This window comes from Ostrea edulis, chromosome 10, assembly GCF_947568905.1.
Source record: "Ostrea edulis chromosome 10, xbOstEdul1.1, whole genome shotgun sequence".
Classification (NCBI taxonomy): Eukaryota; Metazoa; Mollusca; class Bivalvia; order Ostreida; family Ostreidae; genus Ostrea; species Ostrea edulis.
Genome location: NC_079173.1, coordinates 4,825,715 through 4,846,515, shown reverse-complemented (window position 1 = coordinate 4,846,515; position 20,801 = coordinate 4,825,715). Strand labels below are relative to the sequence as shown.

Below are 20,801 nucleotides of genomic sequence, written 5' to 3'. Positions count from 1 at the left end.
ACAGTAAGTACAAGGTAGGACCTACAAATACCACGTGCTACATGTATGTGAGATTAAAAACATGTTTATTAAAGATAAATATTTCATAAAAGAAAGAAAATGAGGACGTCCAGATTCTCACATGGCCAGGAGTTTTTTCATATCTTCATTCAGAAACATGCCACTGGGATCCGCGCCAGATTTCTGTAGTTGTGTCTTGAAGGATTTAAAACACCCATTCATTTTCTACAATTTTGACAAGATAATTTTTAAAGTATATTTTGTTTCTACTAAATATAAACTGAACTTTAAGTAAAGGTGATTGCTTATATTGAGAATCTATGCCATGAAATAGTTTCTAATATTTGACAAAAAAAGGAAGTTAATTTGTCTGGCATACTTCCTGGATATGCTTGTAGATCCCAGGCAGTTCACACCATTGTTTGGCCAGGTGGGGCACCCCTCCTAGGGCCATCCACTCCTCCCCAATCTCTGTGCTGAATTTCTCCCACCCCTTTGACCCGGGGCAACCGATGATTTCTATACAAATCACGTGACCGGAACCCCCGGTTGCAGGATTGGCGAGGACTCCAGACCCCAAGTACGCATCACTGAAACGCAATTTCATCAACTGAAATTAATTTGATACAAATGTGTGGGCTCTTTTGTAAGATGTCAGTTTTGTTTCACATCCCTTTCTGATTTTGTTCTTTCATTATGTATCTTCCGTTTACGCCTCGCTCTTCCATTACCGTCTTCAAACAGTTTATTGACAAGCTAAATACCGAAAGCGATATGATGTATATTTTATATGTATGAGTCGTTAATGCTGTGAATATAGAGAGAATAAAACCCAAGCAAATATTACACCTTTACAGTAATTAGTGCGGAAGTTTCATTTTACATTCTATTGATTATAATATGTTCAGTTCACTTAATTTATGAAATATGGAGGATTGGGTAAATAACTCAGATTAAACCATGTTTATAATGCCTACCATGATAATGCACAATCTTAATGACGAGAGCTTCAAACAAATTATTGCTCTCATCAATTAATTGATGATTAATCGATTTTATATTGTTTTTAAAAAAGTCCCACTCGAGAATTTTTCACTTATATTGAGACGTCACCATTATCGGTGAAGGACTACAAAATTTAGGTCTATGCTCGGCGCTTACGGCCTTTTAGCAGGGAGGGATCTTTATCATGCCACACCTGCTGTGACACGGGGCCTCGGTTTTTTGCTGTCTCGTCCGAAGGACCCCCCCCCCCCTTTAGTCGCCTCTTACTACAAGCAGGGGGTATTGAGGACCTATTCTAACCAGGATCCCCATGTGATCTCAACAAATCACCGCTCTTATCAACTGAATGGATGCGTGCATTAATCCAATACTTGATTTGATATGCGCATCAATGCATATTATTGCGCGCAATAAATGTATTGATGACACCTTCAAAGAATTAAATATATGTTCAATTATGTGGGTTAATTTTAGGATTAAATATTCTTTTTAAAGAATTTATCGATGTTTAAATTCTGAACATTTTACTCACAAACTGAATAAAAGTGTGAAGCACTTTTATGTTCATCTTCGCTAGCCAAGGGTTTACGATCCGCTCCACTTCTAATCTAGCCAAGGGTTTACGATCCGCTCCACTTCTAACCTAGCCAAGGGTTTACGATCCGCTCCACTTCTAACCTAGCCAAGGGTTTACGATCCGCTCCACTTCTAACCTAGCGAAGGGTTTACGATCCGCTCCACTTCTAACCTAGCCAAGGGTTTACGATCCGCTCCACTTCTAACCTAGCCAAGGGTTTACGAACCGCTCCACTTCTAACCTAGCCAAGGGTTTACAATCCGCTCCACTTCTAACCTAGCGAAGATGTTTTATGTTAAGTTTGTGGGTAAATGTCCAGAGTTTACGATCCGCTCCACGTCTAACCTAGCGAAGATGTTTTATGTTAAGTTTGTGGGTAAATGTCCAGAGTGTACACATCCGCTCCACTTCTAACTTTGGCTAGCGAAGATGTTTTATGTTAAGTTTGTGGGTAAATGTCCAGAGTGTACACATCAAAAGGAATGTTTGATACTTATAATTTGAAAATTCGTTTCCTGTATCATCAATTTCAAAAATTGAATGGTTTCCCTGCACTATGTTATTTGTTTTCAGGCGCGTATGTATACATGGCGTTTTTTGGATTTCTTGATGTATTAATTTTTGTCCAATCAAAACAATGGCCTACATTTTTGCAGTTACTCCCCTTACACCGGAAGTTGGGGGCGCGTTTACGATTGCGGTCCTAAGTCTCACATAAATAGTATTAACAAATAGTGTATAGTAAAGCTTATGTTACTAAATTGTATAGTATACCAAGTTTTAACAGGTTGTAATATATCTATGACAAAAACAAGGTTTAATTTCTTCGATTTCATGGAGAAAACTTTTTAAAGTATGCACTTCGTCAAATTGTAGGGTTGGGGGAGGGGGTGTTATAGATGTATTTGACGTTTATTTCTGTTCAAATTATGCAATTAATACTGAGGATTTAATAGTAATCTGTTTTGAAAACAAAAGACACCTAGAATTAAAAGCACAATGAAAGCATGTGATACAATCAGGCACGTGGCATCGTTTATAAGGGGGGGGGGGGTTAATTTATCAATAATGCCCAAAATTTCTTGACGAGTAATTTTTTTTTAAAGTAGAAGAAAAAATCCAAAGCTCGAGAAGGAAGGCAGTATGGGTTGATCTTTCAGTTTCATTCATTGGTTAAATTTTACATTTCCACTATTCACGACAATGCTGTTTTTTTTTTCTAAAGGGGGGAGGGGTCTATCCGACTACATGTATATAGATCTATATCTGCACGTAAAAATAACGTAATAATAATAGGAGACAGACCCATTGTTGCTACAAGCCTGCTGATTGTTTTTGTGCTCATTTGAGTACATGTAATTGAAGTGTAAGAAGAGGTGTAAGTTAAAAAAAAAATTAACTAATATATTACACTAGAGATACCAATTCAAGATAATTATTGGCACCTAGTGTACATTTAGCAACAAGTAGTTTTGTTCAGTGTGAAACGATAAATTGATAATGTACATGTATGCGTTGGTTTTACACGTGTTTTATGCATATCGTATTGCATGGGGGGTTTTTTCGGGGGGGGGGGTGTATTTTGGTTGTCGAAAATATTGATAAAAATTAATAATGAAGAATTGCTGATATACTAAGGTCATCATGATTCTGATCTAAAGAAATCGAAGACTAGGTAATATTTACATACTTTATTACATCATGACCATACTTTGCTTGCTATAAAACCACACAAGGGACACATATCAATGTAATTAGTAAAATAATTTGTTCAATTATACTATTTTTAAGTCATTACACTTTTCTTAGAAAAATCCCTTAACTGGCAATTGATTGCAATCAAAAATTGTAAATTTTCTATTTATTTCTTATATGACACAGTCAACTGAGGACCGCAATTTGCTGCACGCCCTCTGTAATCGGGGGAAATAACTCGCCTAGCGTTATGAAAAATGTAGGCCATTGTCAATCGGAACTCCTCGAATGTCTCGCGCACTCAACATAGATCGGAACTCCTCGAATGTATCGCGCACTCAACATAGATCTCGGGTGTAATACGACGGCATCCATGAGCGAATTTGATGCATTGTCAATTGTGACGTCACAGCAATGCATCAAATTCTATCATGGATACCATGTATTATATCCGAGATCTATGTTGAGTGCGCGAGACATTCGAGGAGTTCCGATTGAGGCCATTGTAATATACAACATTGGAATACGCAAGTTCCGAGTTACCCAAAAGTTATTTCCCTTTGTCGAACTCTTTCCCATTTTATGTCGTATGGTGGGTACACAATGTATATATTATATCGTAGACTGGCATTGTACATAACGATTACGTATGATTAATGTAATAAAAGCGTAACTTTTGTTTATATCAATCACTGGTATGCATATTCTGGCCACATCAAGCATAATTTGTTTGAATAAGATCATCAAATTGGCTATTGAATCATTATTCGTTTCCTCTTCTACATGAGTGACGCTTTTATCAAAGAAAGGTGGCAATTAACAATATTTGTTTGAGCCATTTTGTTATCCAATACTCATAAACTCACTAAAGTTGCCTTTTCCCTGAGATAGGATGGTCTCAGAAACTCTGGATATCATCTTTTAAGAAATAATACAACGATAGTAATTAGCAAATGTACCCACTGTCATCATAATTTACGGAAGAGTCCGACAAAGGGAAATAACTCTTGGGGAACTCGGAACTTCCGTATTATATTAATTTGACGCTCCATATTTGTTTGCAATTTACGCCACCAGGCTTAATGAACTGAAAAATGATATACTCAGGTAAATTTTTCAAATTGATCTTAGTCTATTTTATGAAAGATATTTGTATGTCAATAAAATATAAGACATAATATGTTAAGTAACTAAATCAAATCAAGTAAACTTTTAGCGATTAAAAAGGGTCGGAGGAAGCGTACTTAGAACAAAACCAACATTTTCATTGGCTTATATAAAGGTCTGCGCCAATCAAATTTCATGTCTTTTGTCATTAAATTGTCACTTGGAGCTGTCAACTAAAACCTTGACATCACTATGAATGTAAAGAATATTTAGCGATTGTTGATTGATGAAAAAGTAGGCTATGTTCTGAACACGATTCAAACTGGTGATTAAAAGCTTACCTGTAAGACATAAAGCGGATCTCCACGTTGGTTAGCGGGTACTCGTCTTTTTCCTCGTAATGGTCCACCCTCTTCACCACTACGTCTATAATCTGTAGTAGCTTTTCGTAGTCGTCATCGTAATCAAAAATGAACTCCAAGTCGTAAACCGGGGCCATGGCAATATGTTTCCTGATTTAAAGAGATTGATCGAATGCTTATTTTTTGCACGAGAAATGTTTTAATTATTGTGTGGTGTTAAATCCTCGGAAAAATCTTTTTTTTTAATGAGATACGGGTGTTCTTGCATGAAATTCATATTTGCAAGTGCACGAGAGGAGGTTTTGAAAATGATTACTAATAGGCATTATTGGAGAATTGGCAGTATCATTTAAAGCAGCAATACATGTACATATTTCTTAGCTGCCTAATACCCACCCCACCCCTACCCCCTACCCCGCGCGTCCCTTGCTGAGAGAGGCATTTGACGGTGTGTAAAGCTTTTCCACAGTACATGCTAACACTCACACAAATGTATATCATTTTGATATAGAGTAGCTCTGTGGTTCTTTGAGAAGAAGAAAACGTCCAATATAAGACTTTGAACCCGTCTTGTTGCCTTACTCTGACCCCCGGTCCCAGGATTAATGCTGTGAACGATCTGGAATCTACATCACGTGAGGATGCTTGGAAATAAATTTTACACATTACACACCCTTACTTGTTTTGCCCCCCCCCCCCCATTGGAAATTCAAGAGGATATAGCATTTGGCATGTCCGTCTGTCCGCAAAAACTTTGACCTTGGCCATAACATTTAAGTGGATGGTGATATGGCTTTCATATTTCGCATGACTGTATATTATTTGTGACAAGACCTTTCTTTTCGCACTAAAATTGTTGACCTCATGATCATGGCCCTAGAGTTCAGCCATACACGGACATCAGTGTTTCGCAAACACATCTTTTTGTTATTTGAATTAAGCTAATAACGGTTGTGGTTGTTTCCTATGGGTGGAGTGGAATTATACCGCGAATATTACTGGTAGTCAATAGGGTTTACACCGGCAATTCGTGGAAAGAAATGTTTGCTAATAAAATGCGGTTACGTATATCCTAACCTGAAATGTACAGCGTGGGGGTGCTCTTGGTAGAGCTCGCCACTAGGATACAACACATACTTCAAACATTTAAACGCACTCCATGAGTAATACGGTACAAGGCTTGGCTCTTCAGCTAACAGAGAGAAAATGGAGGACAGGGAACTCTGGGTGATGTAGTCCTTGGTGTCCCGCCAGGTGTAGAAGTCCCAGTCTTCGCAATCCACGTCAGAGGGCGCTCTGTTCGTCAGGCGTACCCACAAGTCATCATTCTTGGGGTTGTAGTCGCCGATGCCTAGGGAGTTGTACGGAAACCACAGAATATTGACGGACCAGTTGTTTTCCACGATTGACTTTATTTTCTCGACACTGTAGAAAACTTCTCCTAGGTTATAGTACAAGTTTTCCGTCTTTACCAGAATTTCGGGCTCCATCTGTTGGGAGTAATATGCTGTTAGTGTCTTTTAAATTGGCGCACATGCAGTTTTGGAATTAGAACTCATACATTCAAAGATCATGAGATATGCAATGAATAAAACGTGGTATCCCCGGAGTTGGGAAGCCTCTTGTATTTGCTTTACACCACTTCTGCAATATTACAGCGACCTTGTCATTTGACCTCTAAATCTTATCAAAGTTTTGATCGCGTATAATTCATACAAGTTTCATAAAAAACCAAAATTACATGACAAATCCTTTAGGGATGGTAATAAAAAATATCCCCTAACGATCATCTATACTTAAATCTTACAAAGAAATAGGACACCAGATGGTTCATTGCGGAATGTAGCGATTATCTGGTATAATAAAAATTTCTGGGATCAAAAATCAAGTTCGAATCTTAACCACACAAATGATTAAATAAGATATAGGAACAGATCAAATATTATAATACTCTATCCACAGAGAGAGAGAGAGAGAGAGAGAGAGAGAGAGAGAGAGAGAGAGAGGAGTTATATAGGCAGTGCCTGCTGTCCAATCCTATTGTGAATTTTTATAATAAGATACTGTTTGAATTAAAATCTCCATGCAAGATTAATTTTTTTCACTTCTGTCATTGTACACCTTGAATGTAATGTCGTACACCACCCCAAAGCACCCAAAGCCCGCCATCACTGCTCTGAACATGGCCTGGTCCTCTGCTGTATAGGTCCGGAGCTCTCCATCACAATCGAACACTCGCATTTTCACAATGTAGTCACTTACACTTTTGGCATACCGACCCGAACCCTGAAAAAGTACGGATAAATGGAGCAGGTCACGACCAGCAATAAATGTGTGTTTACTGTGTTACTGTGAAAATGCATGAAATCAAATCAGGTACAAACAGTATTTATATGATAAAGTCAACTTTATTTCGTAAGAAATACAGTTTACTCCGAATATATTGATATCATAGCATTAATTTTGAAGAGCTAGTTATGGCGATATTTTTCGCCTATTGATATCAGTCTTGAAAATCTCGCACACGAATAATCTCTGATCTATGATGATATTACAAATATATTTGATATACATTTATATGTACATACGTGACACCCAGCACTCGTAACGCCAACCACAGTGACAGTATCAATGATGACATTAGCGGGAAGATGAAGTTTGTTTTTTACTTGAAAATCTCTCAACTCTCCCGTTGTCACTCCCGCCATTACATCGACTTCATTACGAGAGCGCTGTGATTGTGAAAAGAGCGAATCGTTAGATTAAAGATTAGATTACGATATACATGTATAAATAAAAATTCAACAATTATTGTACATTTTAACTTTAATGACGGTACTGCGATAGATTTACACATTTGAGGAGGTATATAATTTTTTTTATATATATCTTCTACCACCAGTCAGCTGACATCAATTGATAAGTGTGACAAACGTGACGATGTAGTTGATAGATGGGGGATTTGAGTGCTAAAGTCAAAATCAACAACGAGATAGAGAAGAACAAGAGAGTACACAGGATAGGGAAAATGAGTGAAAACAGGTAAGACATCATGGGAATGGTGCTTCCCAAATAAAGCAGTCATCACTGACACGTGTTCCTCACACAGAATATGGACATCAACTGAGACAAGGAGAGTAAATGAAATAGACAACATGACAATTTAGCGCGAGAGATAAGGACAACTAAATATGTGCCAGTCTGAGTCAGACCCCCCCCCCCCCCCCCCCAAAAAAAAAGAGTTGTCACAAATGGCGAGAACACGATACCAGACCAGATGTTTATCCTGCATCGTCAAGGAGATGAGAAAACTCACCAAACTTTAAAATTTATAAGAAAAAATGAGGCGACGTGAACAGATACGATCACCATACGATATATATGTCGAGTGATTGGACAACGGGTGACCTTAATTGATATGAATTACGTCGATTAATAAGACATAGGGGCGTCTTCGGTATGAATCACGTCCAGTGATTGGACAGAGGGGTTCTTTGGTATGAATTTCGTCGAGTGATTGAACAAAGGAGTAATGTTGGTGTCCATGGGAATTCCAACAGACTGTTAGAAGACATGATCACTAAGAACCAGAGATATTGTCAATGAGGAACTCCAGCATCTTTTTTTTTTATGTCGACTTCAGATTACTTGCGCGGTGTTTAACAAAGTATTTTTTGAATTATTGATCACAAGATATGAATATTTCCTTTATCTATTTTTATACACGAGGCAACTGCCTGTGATGTAAAAAAAATTGAAATTCATTATAAATTTTTTAAAAGATTTTTTTTAGAATCCACATTTGATTTAAACCACTTCTGGTATATGTTGTGGCACAGTATGTTTGAACTTTCTCCTTCGCAACAGTTAATATTTGTGAGAAGAGCAATTATATAGAGGCTAAAGGCAGACAGCATTGGAAATATCTGAAATTCAAGACAGCCTACAGACTTCCGTATAATTGTCATCTTGTTTGAATTCAATGAAAAAAAAACCCGATTATTAAAATAAAATTGAAACATCAATTACATTTGATATTCTAATTTTGGCCCCATGTCCATAATCGCTGCGAAGTTTACCAAGCTGCATCAATATCTGGCAGTCATCGCTGAAAACTGGTGCCCAGCTATGTCGCGAACCAGCACAACGTATCTTCACACCCTCTTCTTTAGCAGCTGTGATAACTTTTCGTATTTCCTCCTTTGATGTAGGCCAGCATGAAATTACGTCAGCAATACATGTTCCTGCCCAATTTTCGAACTGTTCGATGGTCAGCCTGGGACTGTGTCCGATTCGTTCCTGCAGACGCTTCAGGAGTTCCTCGTTGTCTTTCTTTCAAATTTAGTAGTACAAAATGTTCATTAAAGATTTGAAATTTTAAGTTGTCATATGTCTTAGAAATTTCAATTAGATGGATGGCAAAATAAATCCATTATGCTTTCATGAATACCTTTTCTGTATCAGAAAATTTCGACATACGATTTTCTGGTTCTCGCTTTTGTTTTTTCTACAAAAAAAAAATACAACATTGAAATGACTTAAAAAGGATTAAGTTTGCGATAGTGTAAAAAAGCATGGTTATGCATAATCTTTGGAAGATAGGGGTATCAGTTTGGTATATACTAACCGTTTATGACTAAAGTACATTATTAAAAAAAAAAAAAGAACTAAACGCCTTAACGCCGACATGAATTCTAAAATATGTCACATTTCTCATCTTATCCGCCATACTTCTTTCAGACAGCCTAGTTTACGCCATCTTCGATAGGAATGTATAGAGAATGAGAAACACATGAATTCACGGTGTTTTTTTTAAACGTCATGCATTGCTCAGAATTACACTATACATACCGCATATTAGAAAAACATTCTGAAAGTTTTAATAATTTAGATGAAAATGCGAGAAAAAAAACCACTTTTTCTTCCATACTTGTAATTTGCATGCAAGTATTCGCAATCATCATTTCAATGACATGTTAAAAAAAGAAAAACAAAAGAAAGAAGAGAGAGAGAGAGAGAGAGAGAGAGAGAGAGAGAGAGAGAGAGAGAGAGAGAGAATGCGGAAGGGAATACTTGCCAATTACATACACATCGAATAGAACAAGCAAAGAACACGCAATATATATCATTTATATTCAATTCCTTCAAAATTCAGATCTGCGTGTATCCGTATGTAATGCACGTGACAAGAAAACACATCAAATGTGCGCTTACCGAAAATGTTGGATTCTATTTATTCAGATAAATCCATGAAACAAAATGATAAAACTCCATTTGTATCTCAACAGAACTTCACATCGTCATTCAGTTATTATAGACAGCGACACACAGCGCAATACGGGGTAAATGTTCTATTCTGATCCTTCCCCTGATTGAAGAAACTTTATCGGCACGGTATGTGTCACAAGATATCTGTCCACCGGCGATCAAACCCGGTTTAAAGACCGCTACAATCCTCCCTCCTTAAATATCTTCAAACTTCAAGACATCAACCAAAGTCTTTATCCCCTTGCAGGCATTTTTACCTGTCAGTTCCAGGGGCTGGTCTACGGCACCAAATGTAAACAAGAGGCCCATGGGCCACATCGCTCACCTGAGAAAAGAGTGTTTATGTTTTAAACCCAACATGGCAGGTGTGACCAGAAAATCAATAGGGGGTCATACACGTTGTAAATATGTGCATTAAGTGTGTAATTATAACAATTGAATGCCCTTCAGTCAAAGATTTTTGGTGCCAAGATTAATGATATTCACCAAGTTGTTCAAAAGGAATCGACGGCGAGTTTTCTTCTTCTTAATTTATAAATGAAGACAAAAATGAAATTATATCACTAGATTTATTTGGATGCAAAATTAACAAGAGAAGAAAAAATTGAAAATTTATCTACATTTTTCCCTATATATTCCCATGTAAAATTTCTTAAACACTCCTCCTTATATATTCCCATGTAAAAAAAAAAAATCAAAAAAAAAAATAAAAATCGATCTTCTATGTGGCCCCAACCTTCGCCAGGGGACCATGAATTCCACAAATTTTAATCTGCACTACCTGATAATGCTTTTACATTAAAATGACTAATCATTACTATGCTCTTCTTGAGATGAAGATTTTTGAACATATATTTTTTTTAAATATTTCAATGTCAAACTTTGAACCCCTATTGTGGCCCCTCCCTACCCCCTGGGGGCATGACTTGAACAAACTTGAATTTACACTACCTGAAGATGCTTCCATATAAATATGATTAATCACAGCTTTGCTATTCTTGAGAAGAAGATTTTTAAAGATTTTCCCTATATATTTGTGTGTAAAACTTTGATCCCCCCTTGGGGCCCCATCTTATCCCCGGGGGCCATGATTTGAACAAACTTGAATCTGCACTATGTCAGAAAGTTTTCATGTAAAAATCAGCTTTTCTGGCTCAGTGGTTCTTGAGAAGAAGATTTTTCCTATATATTTGTATGTAAAACTTTGATCCCCTATTGTGGCCCCATCCAACCCCCGGAGCCCATGATTTGAACAAACTTGAATCTGCATTATGTCAGGAAGCTTTCATGTAAATCTCAGCTTTTCTGGCTTAGTGGTTCTTGAGAAGAAGATTTTTAATAAAAGTTTTTCCCTATATATTTGTATGTAAAACTTTGATCCCCCCTTGTGGCCCCATCCTACCCCCGGGGGCCATGATTTGAACAAACTTGAATCTGCACTATGTCAGAAAGTTTTCATGTAAAAATCAGCTTTTCTGGCTCAGTGGTTCTTGAGAAGAAGATTTTTAAAGATTTTCCCTATATATTTGTATGTAAAACTTTGATGCCCTATTGTGGCCCTATCCAACCCCCAGGGCCCATGATTTGAACAAACTTGAATTTGCATTATGTCAGGAAGCTTTCATGTAAATCTCAGCTTTTCTGGTTTAGTGGTTCTTGAGAAGAAGATTTTTAAAGTTTTTCCCTATATATTTGTATGTAAAACTTTGATCCCCCCTTGTGGCCCCATCCTACCCCCGGGGCCCAGGATTTGAACAAACTTGAATCTGCAATATGTCAGGAAGCTTTCAGGTAAATTTCAGCTCTTCTGGCCCAGTGGTTCTTGAGAAGAAGATTTTTAAATGACCCCACCCTATTTTTGCATTTTTTGTGATTATCTTCCCTTTGAAAGGGACATGGCCCTTCATTTGAACAAACTTGAGAAGCCCTTCACCCAAGGATGCTTTTGGCCAAGTTAGGTTGAAATTGGCCCAGTGGTTCTGGAGAAGAAGTCGAAAATGTGAAAAGTTTACAGACAGACGGACAGACAGACGGACGGACAGACAGACAGACGGACGCCGGACAAAATGTGATCAGAATAGCTCACTTGAACCTTCGGTTCAGGTGAGCTAAAAATGGTGAAAATGCAACGGACCAGACCAGGATTCGACCCCCCCCCCCCCCCCCCCCCGTTCCCCTCGGATCTCTAGTCAGGTGTTCCAACTGAGCAACTGGCCACCGGCGGTCGAATTTAATCCGGGCTGACCACCTCAATTGTAGTGATGCATATGGAGTTTATTGTTTTGTTTCATGGATTATGAGGATAAAGGGAATATTACTACTACTTAAAGTATTTTCTACAAGTTCACATGTACATCTGCTGTCGTTTACATCTATTACAAGTATATGGAGCGCCAAATTAACATAAACTCAAATAATTGCAGATATCTTCAATTATTTGAAGGTATCATCAATTCAATTATTGCTCTCTTTAATTGAATTAATACATGCATTAAATCAATTATTACTCTCATGAAATGAATTAATGCGCGCATTAATTCAATTATTGCTCTCTTCAATTCAAGTGATGAGAGCATCAATTTCGTAGAAATATTGCTCGCAATAATTAATTTAGAGCTCGGTATAAATAATTTGATGATCTCTTTAATTCAATTGAAGATATCTTTAATTATTTACAATGCTTTTGTATAAGGAATTAATGTGCACATCAATTCCTTTAAAGAGAGCAACAATTCAATTAAAGATATCATTAACTCAATTGTGGATATGTTGAATTGAAGATATCTTTAATTATATGGTTGCTCTCTCTAAAAGAATTATTGCTCTCTTCAAATGAATTAAAGTTATCATTTAATAGAAAATATCACTCCAAAATCCAATAACAGAAGTACACAATTGTAGTCAATCGAATTTTCGCTGTCATTTGAGCGAACGAGTCACGTGACTCAAAACAAAGCTCGACAGTTTGTTAAAATGTTTTCAAGAGACTGTTTATGTGGTGAAATAACCCATAAAATCAATATTACTAAGTACAAGAAGAATCGTTTTATTGATTAATTATGAGTTTAACATTAAATTCGGCTCGCAAGTATTTGAAATCGGCCCAAAAATGCCGCCTCCAGCTGGAAGTGGCGAATTTCCAGTTTACGTAATGGCACCGGTTCTGACGTTTTCCTGGTACGGTAAATATCAAAATCATAAAAAAGTCAGGAAAACGTCGGATATTTCGGACTAGGGGTACTGAGGAGCTATTCCAACCTGGATCCCCGTGGGAACGGTAACTAAATGGCAAACACTAGTTCAAAATCTGGAGAATTTTGTTTGTTATTATACGCCCCATTCGAATTTTTTTACTCATCTAAAACGGCACCTGTTTCAAGCGTTTAAAGTGCCATAAAAAGTTTCACTTGTGGGTGACGCTTACGGCCGTGTTAGTGGGGAATCGTTGTCGTGCCGATAATTATCGGACAGTGGACCTTCATTTCTAATGTCATATCCGGAAGACCCATGACTTTCACTTCTAATGCCGGACACTTGACGAAGGAGCAATCACTACCTGTTCTAAAACGTTTGGAGTTCAAGTCGGAGTCGGGATCGAGAATCAGAACCCGAGATGCGAGCGTACTACCGGCTACACTGCCGAGACCTGTCCTAGATAACTGTAAATACGTGCATACAAAGTCAGTCAAATGAAATTATTAAATGCACTGTACCGCATTGTCGCTCAGTATCTTGCAGTCAAAGAGATGAACGTCGAAATCGAGCAGTTCTTGGAACGTCTGCCATCCCTGTTCCTTGTCGTCTGCTTGTATGAGCGGCATTTTGTTGTCCCTTATGCATGCTTTGATATTTTCCTTCAAATCAATGGCCGTCTTGGGAACTTCTTTTTTCGACACCTTTACTTTCCGCTGATGAGAAGCTAAATAAGCCTCTTTACTTGCCACAGAATACTGAAAATTCAAGGAAATCCAAATTCTTCACGGTAGAATATCATAGAAAGTTAAGGATATTTGGTACCAAAAAAAAATTGATACCATACATGGACTAATATATACATTTTACTTTGGTTGTAATAAGAACAAACATAACATTCCTAAGATATAGTAATAATAAACCAGGCTATAAATATGTAAATTTTCTATGATGTTCAAAAGGTTAAATACACGTATATTACTCCTCCCTATTCAACTCTATACAAATTTTCCTCACTTTTTTTTTTTTTTTTTTGTTGTTGACTTGACTGAAAAATTGTGGGAATAAATTATATTCCATTCAGTGAATTGTTTACATTTTACTTATGAAAACATGAATTTAGCTTTCATTTTCATTATTTTGACCCCAAAATGTTGGTTTGTACATAGCGAGTGTCGTTAAACGCAAAATGTTATGGTATGCATGTATAAATTTCTGCTACAATGAGAAATGACTCAACAAATCCTTACTTTACTAACACCAGCGTTATGGTTACAGGACATCTTTTGGAATATCAAAATAGATTCAATTAGAATTATCAGAGGTGTATTTTTGCATGCAAACGGGTTACAGTATAGAAAATTTGGCATCTAATATTGCATTTAAAAATGAAGATTCTTGTCAAACTAAACATTCAAATTTCAACGAATCAAAATAAAATATAAATACCTTATTATTCGAATTCCCCATTATCTATTTACATTTGACATGCAATGAAATTACACACTTAACAGCTTCCTGTTAAAGACCAATATTTCGTACAAATGATATACTAGTATACGAAATAAACCCGAAAAAACAAAAACAAATTGAACAGCGACTTATCGACACGCCCACACCAGTAACGCCCTGATACACGAGAATAACATGAGGCAAGGCTAAGACACGAAAATGATTTGTTTCTTAAATCCAGGTGAATGTAATTTCGCCGCATGTGTACATGTACATGTGCATATGTTTGAAAAAAAAAAGGTGAATAATTTCAAAATACAAAAGAATTACAACGTATTGAAATAGAGAATTTATAGAAAGTTCGTCAATATTCATTATCAGTTACATGATAAACATAGAATACTTTTTATACATTTCATGCTGAGCAATTTACATCATAGAGGCGGAGACCAGCCATGGCAACACCTGAAGGTGCGGAACAACCGTGGGCATTAAACTAAGATTTAGAATGTAGACAAAGTTTTACTGTATATGATATTCTACGTCTTCACGTGAAGTCAATGACCAGGATTGCCTCAGGTACATTATGTATATTAGAGAAATAATTTTTCATTTTTGATAATACATGAGGGTGTGAACGACGACAATTCACGCCGGTTCCACGTGAAAATTTAACACCGGGTCAATTTTCAACCCGGGTCAAAATCCTTCGTTACACTGACATGAATCTTCTCCGTTGATAACTTCGTGTATTTTTTTTTTAAACTCAATTATTTCTTATATTCATTTCTGTCGGAATTCGTAGCTCTTGAAATATGTGCACTACATTTATCAAGATTCATACACACAGCGCATTCATGAGGAAAATGGTATCCATATAATTTGTAAAGATGTCAAAGGCAAAAACATCGGAAAGGTAAATATTGTATTTGATTAGACCAAACCAAAACAAAAAACAACAACAAAAAAAACCCCAACCAAACAACCCAATCATAACGATCTCGGATTCATCCTGTGACGTCATATCCTCATTCCTGAATTCGAGCGTTGCAGCTGAAAGTAATACTGCTTTAAATATACACATACTAATTCCCCGTACATACATGTACAAATAACAGTTTATGACGAACCGGAAAACACAGCGATTACGGATTATTTTGTAACGCACGCAATATGTGCACTAGTAGCAGCAATACTAGTTAGATGCATGTATGTAATGAGTACATGCACATAGAATAGAGATATTGGAAATATCGAGGGTCCTTAATACATGTCATTGATATTCACGGAAAATCGAAAATCAAGAGAGAAAAAAATTACCTCGTAATCCAAAAAGTTTAATATCATGCGAGATTCTAGTCAGGTTATCAAGGGAAGTTTGCGTGTGTAAAATCTGCAATAAATTTCTTGGCGTCATAAGTGAATGCTCTAGGGAAGCCACTGAAGTCTAAAAAACAGAAAATCCCCATCGTGTTGTCGGAATTATGCTCCATTGTTTCGAGAAATTGAAAGATAAAAATATCGCCTCATCAGTCTTAACTTTCTCGGATAATGGTGGTTATGCTCCGTGAATTCCGTTATCGAGTGGTTTTCCTCTGTCTTCATTTCAGAAAATTATGAATGGAAATACACACATACATGTAACAGTGTAATAATGGAAATACATACATAAATGTAACAGTGTAATAATGGAAATACATACATACATGTAACAGTGTAATAATGGAAATACACACATACATGTAACAGTGTAATAATGGAAATACACACATACATGTAACAGTGTAATAATGGAAATACACACATACATGTAACAGTGTAATAATGGAAATACACACATACATGTAACAGTGTAATAATGGAAATACACACATACATGTAACAGTGTAATAATGGAAATACATACATACATGTAACAGTGTAATAATGGAAATACATACATACATGTAACAGTGTAATAATGGAAATACACACATACATGTAACAGTGTAATAATGGAAATACACACATACATGTAACAGTGTAATAATGGAAATACACACACAGTAGTGTAATACTACACTTGTCAAACTTTTATTTAACTATACCCAGCAGATTCGTTATCAATCAATCACATTGAATAATACATGTACATGTATAATGGTGAATTTCATAATTATGTAAAAGAATTATTCAAACTTTCTAAGATCCTTGATTGATGTACGTAATTTACTTAGATAATCAGGAGGTAGACCTGCAAATTTCCTTAAGCTTTATGTCATTGGCATGTTGTGCTAAAGGATACATGCGTATAGGACGCGGTCTTCTCCACTGGCCGATCAGCTGATGCATTTCAAATGTTTACCCCGATTGTAATTTACACACGACGCTATGGATAGTATACAAACAGGTAATATATATCACTTGTGTAATGGTCACTTTAGATTGAATCATAATATGTCTTAAAAATGCTAACATTTTATAATATGTCATAGCAAAGTTTAGAAATGTTTAACGTAGACTGTATCAAATTGTAAACATCGTAAAACAGTAATACTGTAATACAGTAGGTATTCCCATCACCCCACTACCCCCACCCCCCCACCCCACCCGGTTGTATATCCCATTTTAGCTCAAATGTTCTTAAAGATACAACAGCGAAAGGAGATAGAGAGGAATCCTTCGTTTTTGTTTGGTGTGGTTTTTTCTCTCTTCTACATCGTCCTTTTATCCTATCTTACTAAAGCAATTTATACCTCATTGCATACATGTATGTGTTGAGTTTTACGTGCTTCCCCTATATCAAACTTTTTTTTTAGTGCATATTAAAAATAAATTATCTAAAAATTCAAGGCAAGGAGAATCAATGAATGGACAGCGACAATCAGATTTGTCCATGTCAGTGAATCTCTCTCTCTCTCTCTCTCTCTCTCTCTCTCTCTCTCTCTCTCTCTCTACTGTATATCCTTTCTATATATAATCTAATAGAACATTGCTGTTTCTGAAACCACGAGCACGTTCCCTTCGGATAAGCTACATGGAAACACAGTCTTCCACCATGTTCAGTACAGATTTAAGACAAGTATCTGGACGTCTTCAGATTTTTAACAATCTTAAGATTATCTTAAATATGACAGTTTTGTGAATTAGCTATATAATATGATCTTATAATAAATATTTGGTCTGAAGACAGCTGATCTAGTCGTAAGATCGTTTTGTGAAACTGACCCTCGGTAGATATCCCATTGTTAGAGGTACGGAAATACGACATGTACGTAAACAGAATTTAGAGGTAATTTTCCGCTAAATGTCTTTTATTAGTGGTCAAAATGTATTTCCTTTTCTTATCGTTAGTGTACGACACTTTACATTTTCCACTCAATCAAAACTTTATATAGTAATAAACGACTTGTCTTTACTCTATTAATATTTTTTTAAATTTTATTTTACGAACGATTTATCATTTTGGTTATGATGGTGCATCATTGATGATGTAAATGTTTCATTGGCGAAGACAAATGCATTCATTAATACAACATGTATCATCATATTAGATTCTGTATCACTTGTGGGTGTTACTGTGTATTGTTATGGATCGCCTTGTCATATGAGGATGTAAATATTGCGTTACGTGATGACATTTGCATATTCATGTACATGTAAATATTTTGAATCTATGAACAATTTATGACTCTTGGTAAGAAACAATACAATATAATTTTGTTTAAAACGACAAAATCGTTAGATTGTCGCGTGATCGAGTTATCTAATATAATTATGCCTTATATGATATTATGCATGTGTCTAAATACTAGTATCGGTCATGTCGCCCATGTCATAAGCAAACAGGAAGTGTTGTTAGCGGAAAGAAAGCCCTGGTCATGTCACACTAATTCAACATTACATGTTGATTTCGTTTTATTTGTTTTGTTTTGATTTGTTTTATTTTCATTTTTTTTTTCTTGTGCATGCACCTTCATAAAATTATTCAACATGCAAGAAAGTTTTCGAAAAACAAAAAATAATTTACTGCGATCAATGTCTTTTCCGTTTCCAGGTAGATGTAAACTTTTTAACATTCTTGTTGTCCAGTAACCACAGACACTGTGTAAGCAGGGAGTATCAGCGACTTCCCTAGGTACAAGTCATATCAAGTGATGTTCATAATAATCCTAAATGTGTTGTATAGACAGGTTTTCACGCCGGCGCTGTCTAACGCTTTAGATGGGTCGCTTTATGCATGCAACGTTAGTGTAAAATAATACGTCAAAACCCACGATATATACACAGTTAAGACAACTACCTTCATAACAATATTATGAAACTTTTATGCATGGTCATTAGTGGTTATAAGAACCATGTCAATTAATTTAAATTAGATAGAAAAATATCGATTTCGCGAGTGCAGTTGATAATATTCTGTCTTTGGTCGACATTACTTCATATGAATAAGTCACAAAAACAGTATCCGATGCTTGTTACTGCCAAGCTGAATTCACACCCGAAAATATCAGCTGTCACAAATTGGTCGTTAAGTCCAATCCAATCCCTAGCTGTCAAAGTCCCAATGAAATTCTGGAATATACAGGCAAAGAGGTATTACATATTAATCTTTTTATTAAAGTCTGACAATCAATGTTCTAAAAATAAAACGTCTAGGATCTTGTCTGAATGATAAATTGACGCATGTGTCAATCATAAACAACGTAATACACAAAAATCTGCATCCTTGGCAGATATGGTTATAGGTTTGTAGTCACTGTGCAGCGCCCTCTATAAAAAAAATGGAATCACATGTACTCTCATTTGTTTGGCATTGTTATGAATGAATTAAGATCACATACATGTACGTTTTAATGGATGCAATATGCGTATACAAAAATATGCTAATCATTTCAAATTGACAAGCTTTCAAACAATTAACCAGAATAAAAGCAATGAAGGCGATATCGATAGAAATAATGCATTTCTGTAAATTAAAGAAGAACGGAGTTAGTAAATGACTTCCCTATAAACATATTTCTGTTTTTAGTTCTATCACACTCGTGGGGGCTCCATAATCACAACTTTGTCGCAGCAGTGTATGTGTAGGAAACTTGTAAACTGTAAAATTCGAGACCAGAGTTTAATTACATAATCTACAAATTTCCGCCATCATTGTGGTTGCTTATTTCCCTACTCTCTTACATGAAGCTTTGTGTTACATACATTTTGATTGGTTGTAGAAACTTCTGTCTCCGTCTTTGCGAATTCTGTTAACCGAGAACACAACTGCGACTGTTGATAATAGTTTCTATTAGATTTGGTACAATAGCACCCCTTGTTAGTAAAACTTAATAAGATGAGGTAAAAGTGATTTGAATACAAAATAATGATTGCATTTATACATGTAAATATAAATTATATGGAAAAGCAATCTTTAATTTTATACGTATTTGTTAAATCTTATTAAGAAAGTATCAATTTTATTAGGCCTATGTAGAATATTAGTAGCATACATGTACATGTATGATATATTACAATTTTGAATATTTTAAAATGTCTATAAGTATGAAAGATAGGGATTGTTTTTGTTGATTTTATTACAGTACGATGTTTGTATGCCTTTTCCCTAGTATATATCCCCTTCCGTAACATAAAGGCCACATGTAAACGTTCACGTGGAACATGTAAACATTAATATGGGAATACACCAAACCAATGCTTTCATATTGATTTATCAAACATAATTTTAAGATTATACTCGTATGTAAAACTTATACGGTACCAATTTTGATGCACCAGATGCGCATTTCGACAAATAATGTCTCTTCAGTGATGCTCAACCGAAATGTTTGAAATCCGAAATAACTATGAAATTTTAGAGCTAAATATAGCCAAAAACAGCGTGCCAAAAAAGTGGAGCCAAATTCGTCCAAAGATAAGATCTGTGCATGAGGGAGATAATCCTTAATTTTGAAATGAATTTCTAAATTGTATAACAGCAATTAAATATACATCCGTCTATTGAAATATGATCGATTTCTATTGGTTCCAATTCAGTCCTTTACCCGGTTCATCCCAGTCTGTCCAGAACCGCAATCGATTGAACTGTCATTTCACACACTTGAGACTGTTCACCCACGTACATGTAGTTACTTATCTAGAAGACCTTTTACGTGCTA

The 20,801-nt window shown here is 36.0% G+C and overlaps 1 protein-coding gene across 1 annotated transcript; it reads right to left on the bottom strand.

The window, feature by feature from the left end:
* Nucleotides 1–44: 44 nt before the first annotated feature.
* LOC125666594 (uncharacterized) lies at nt 45–10,278 on the bottom strand. Its single transcript, XM_048899789.2, has 9 exons — nt 9,961–10,278; nt 9,197–9,253; nt 8,776–9,078; nt 7,335–7,478; nt 6,868–7,032; nt 5,824–6,236; nt 4,726–4,896; nt 380–590; nt 45–225 (listed from the first exon to the last, which is right to left on the bottom strand). Exons 2-9 carry the CDS (start codon nt 9,221–9,223, stop codon nt 118–120), a joined length of 1,542 nt encoding a protein of 513 aa, XP_048755746.1. The 5' UTR covers nt 9,224–9,253; nt 9,961–10,278; the 3' UTR covers nt 45–117.
* Between the last annotated feature and the right edge of the window lie 10,523 nt (nt 10,279–20,801).

Bases quoted from the DNA above. Each gene is read 5' to 3' on its own strand.
- LOC125666594 (XM_048899789.2), bottom strand. From the start codon at position 9,223: ATGTCGAAATTTTCTGATACAGAAAAG. The intron at 7,479-8,775 runs GTAATTGATGTT...TCACAATCACAG, and splicing joins CCAAAATTAGAATATCAAAT to CGCTCTCGTAATGAAGTCGA. The intron at 4,897-5,823 runs GTTAGGATATAC...TCTTTAAATCAG, and splicing joins CCCCACGCTGTACATTTCAG to GAAACATATTGCCATGGCCC.